The sequence below is a fragment of the Bos mutus genome, chromosome 20 (assembly GCF_027580195.1).
Source record: "Bos mutus isolate GX-2022 chromosome 20, NWIPB_WYAK_1.1, whole genome shotgun sequence".
NCBI classification, from domain to species: Eukaryota; Metazoa; Chordata; class Mammalia; order Artiodactyla; family Bovidae; genus Bos; species Bos mutus.
The window spans coordinates 28,442,610-28,446,321 of NC_091636.1; the positions used below are offsets into that span (position 1 = coordinate 28,442,610).

Below are 3,712 nucleotides of genomic sequence, written 5' to 3' on the forward strand. Positions count from 1 at the left end.
TTGGCGCTAATTGTGCTAAGGGCCGGGGGTTTTATATACCTAATCTATCATTCCATTCTCTTGAAAACATTGTGAGGTACATTTTAAAATTCCACTTTTCCAAAACAAAACAAAAAATGGGGGAGGATGAGATATGTTTTTCATTTTGCCCTAAGTCACACAGTTTGTAAGGGTAGAGCCAGGACTGAAGCCGGAATCTGGCTCCCTACACTCTCCACGTAGCTGCTGAGTTGGGATTAGTCTATTTTCCTTTTCTTCTCATTACCACACAGACTCCATCAAAGAACCCAGTAGGAGGAAGGCTGTGATTTTCTCTCTCTCTCTCTTTTTTTATGGACTGTATTTGCCTCCCCTCCACCACAGAGTGCCTAGTAAGGTGCTCAGCAAACGTTCGTGCCTGGAGGCAACACAGTCTTCCTGGTGCCGCAAACGGGGCTGGGGTAAGGAGTAAGGCAGTGCTGTGAGGTGGATCCTGCTACTCCCTCGGCTGCTAGGTGGTGGGGAGGGATGCTTCAGTCTGTGCCTCGACTCGAAGGCATTTTCCATTTCCTAGTCCCCTCCCGCTCTCCATCCCTCACCTCTCGCCCCTGGCCTTCAGCTCAGGCCCCTAGGGGAGCGTCCCTTGCCGCGGGGCTGACAGCACTTGGGGGCGCAGGGTCCCGGTTCTCCGAGCTCTTGCCCATCTGTGCGCAGAACCTCGTTCCGGGGCGCCTGGAGCCCGGCGGGCATTGACGTCAAGCGGCGGCGAAGCGCTGCCTACAGACGGTTGACCCGGACCCTCCTCCACACCCCCTTCCTTCCTTCATCGCCCCCTCCTTCTTCCCTGCGCCCCGGCTCAGGCTCGCTATAAAAGGTGGGAGCGCAGGGTGCCCGAGTAGCGCCGAGTTTCAGCACCATGGAGAGCCCCCGCCTGCGCCTGCTGCCCCTCCTGGGTGCCGCCCTGCTGCTGCTGCTACCTTTGCTGGGCGCCTTAGCCCAGGAGGACGCCGAGCTCCAGCCGCGAGCCCTGGACATCTACTCCGCCGTGGAGGATGCCTCCCATGAGAAGGAGCTGGTCGGTACCCCCTCGCCCCGGACTCCCCTGGCTGCCGCGATATTCCTTGCTTTGTACGCGTCTCTCTCTCTCCCTGCCTCCCCACCCCGATTCTTAGATTCAGGGTCCGGGGAGGTGGGCACAAATCCCCGGCTCCCGATGTCACTCGAAGAACGTCTTGAGCCCATGGGCTCCAGATAGTCTGTGGAGCAAATCCCTGATCCCGGCTCCTCAGAGCAACAGGAGTCTCTGCGGCTCCTGGCCCTGCGGTCAGTACGTGGGACAGCGCTCGCTAAGTTTCCACCCCTCGAACGTCCCTCTTTGCGGAGTCCAGGGGAGGAGTGTGTGGTGCCCCGGTTCCTTATAACTAGGGCTGGAAGTGAGCACCTGGGCTGGGCGCACAGCCAAGGCGGCAACTTGGGGATCCGGGGGGCGGTGTGTTGCAGATTGAAGCGCTGCAGGAAGTTCTGAAGAAGCTCAAGAGTAAACGTATTCCAATTTATGAGAAGAAGTATGGCCAAGTCCCCATGGTAAGGCTTTGGGGTCACCCCTCCCCATGCTTTTCTACGAGGAAATGCACCCCCTTGAACCTTCCTTAGACACCAGCTTCTTCCCAGGATGTGGCTATTCATTCAGATAATGGGTTTGCAGAGTTCGTGGGCTCCCCTTTGCTTCCACTGTGTCAACCCTTTTCTCTTGGTCTCTAAAGTTAAAGAATAGATTGGCCATTCTGGAACATCAAACAACTGGTACCAGGAATCTGCCCTTGGGTTTCTGTGGAAAGCAGTATTTCCTGAAAATACGCTTTTTTTTTTTTTAAAAACCTCCCAAAGAATTCTCTGAGTGGAAGAGTCCTTGAATCTAGTCAGTTCTTGTTCCTCTAATTTACTTCCTGCCTTCTGAAGCACTGCCAGTTTTTAAAAACCTAAGTTCAAGTAAAAAATCTTGATTCCTGTCTGTTCACCGTCCTTGAATCACACACACACACACACACACACACAGACACAGGGAGCAAGGATTGCAAGGTCTATTGTTTATTTCTTAGATGAAAAGGTTTGGTTGACTTTTTTTTTGATGAGCAATTGGAGGACCCAGGAAAGGTACCCTGAAAAAGGTAGAACACAGTAGGAGCAGTTTAATAATTTAAATTTCTTACTTTTTATGTTCTCTCTCTCAAATAACAAGCCCAAGGCTCTCCTTGTTTCAAGCCTGACTATACTTAGACCCACGGTGGTGTGGTAGGGTTCATCTGTCCCTCCCCAGAGGCAGACTCTGTTGATGGGGCGACGCGCCTGTTGGGAGCACAGGTGTGCTTGTGCGGCATGACTATACATTGTGTTGTTTGCAGTGTGACGCGGGAGAGCAGTGCGCCGTGCGGAAAGGAGCTAGGATTGGGAAGCTGTGTGACTGTCCCCGAGGAACCTCCTGCAATTCCTTCCTCCTGAAGTGCTTATGAGGCACCCACGCTTCTCCATAAGCCCCCTCCCCACTTTCCCCAGGGGACCACACCTTCATCCCTGGAGTCTGGCTTTAGCAACAAAGTTTGCATTTCCCTCTAAGGAAAAGGGGGCTGTCTTCCTGCTGTTTCCAAATAAAAAGAACACATTAGATGTTACTGTGTGAAGGGTAATGCCTTGTATGGTGTGGCTCTGTGTACAAAGTATTCTATTCTTATTTTCTCTGTCTGACAAACTTTTAAAAGTGAATATTTAAGCAAAGAGGAAGAACTTCACTTTGAAAATTGTATTTTTGTAGGTGGCATGACAGGATGAAAATTAGATCAGGTAAAATCTTGACAGATGACATCACAACCTGGAAAATAAATCACCCAAGCATCACAAATTGAAGCATGTACAAATTATACATAATAAAGTGTTTTTCATAATTGCTCATAGTGCATTGTTGTTTCTGCATAAATAATTTAGATAGGAATGGTGGGATTAATCATGCTGTTGTTTTCAAAGAAAAATGTTTTTAAAATAGAGGTCCACTGGGAAAACAGCACCAGGACTCCGAGGAGCTTTCATCATTAATTAGGAGTTTGCTGCACAAACTTTGGTATATTATTTTCCTTTGATTGCAGTGGTGTGTGAAGTATGTGTGTTTGTGTGTATGGATGTGTGTGTGGGTGCTGTGTGTGTGTGTGTGAGAAGAGAGAGAGAGAGATGAAATGAAGATGATTGGAGTTGAGTTGATACATTTTGTTTATTAAAACCTTCAGTAGAACCCTTAAACAGGGAGAACAATAGAGAAATTATTTCAGCCTTTAGTCACATTAAGAGCAATTTGAAAAATTAAGAATTTTGTTTTGACAGTTCCTTTATTAGAAGTTATGCATTGGTTAAAAAAGTAGACTCTTTGGGGGTTGTTTTATGTCCAGAGGAAGGTAAATAGCCATTTTAGCAGCTCTAAGAGTGTGAGACCCAATAATTACCACTGTTTGATACACAATCTTGGAAATATTCTCAATTCAAAGGGGAAAATGATCATTTCAGTAAACAGTTTCGAAGGGAACAAATGAAAATCGATGAGGGCAGGTTCAACTCGAGAAATACAAAAATCTTAAATGTAAAGTTTAGGAGCCATTAAATGTTTCCGAGTGCTTACCTGAGGTCACATTTCTGGGACTGTAAATCAAACTACATAATATTCAGGAAGAAGCATCTTGAGTGGCTTTTT

The 3,712-nt window shown here is 48.0% G+C and overlaps 1 protein-coding gene across 2 annotated transcripts; it reads left to right on the forward strand.

The window, feature by feature from the left end:
- The first annotated feature begins 235 nt into the window (after positions 1-235).
- Positions 236-2,892, forward strand: CARTPT (CART prepropeptide). Of its 2 annotated transcripts, XM_070357836.1 has the most exons (4): positions 236-440; positions 840-1,054; positions 1,480-1,563; positions 2,382-2,892. In XM_070357836.1, exons 2-4 carry the CDS (start codon positions 896-898, stop codon positions 2,487-2,489), a joined length of 351 nt encoding a protein of 116 aa, XP_070213937.1. In that variant the 5' UTR covers positions 236-440; positions 840-895; the 3' UTR covers positions 2,490-2,892. The 2 variants fall into 2 exon arrangements, with proteins under 2 accessions (XP_070213937.1, XP_005889402.1); XM_005889340.3 differs by lacking the exon at positions 236-440 and having other exon boundaries at positions 762-1,054.
- Positions 2,893-3,712: the final 820 nt, after the last annotated feature.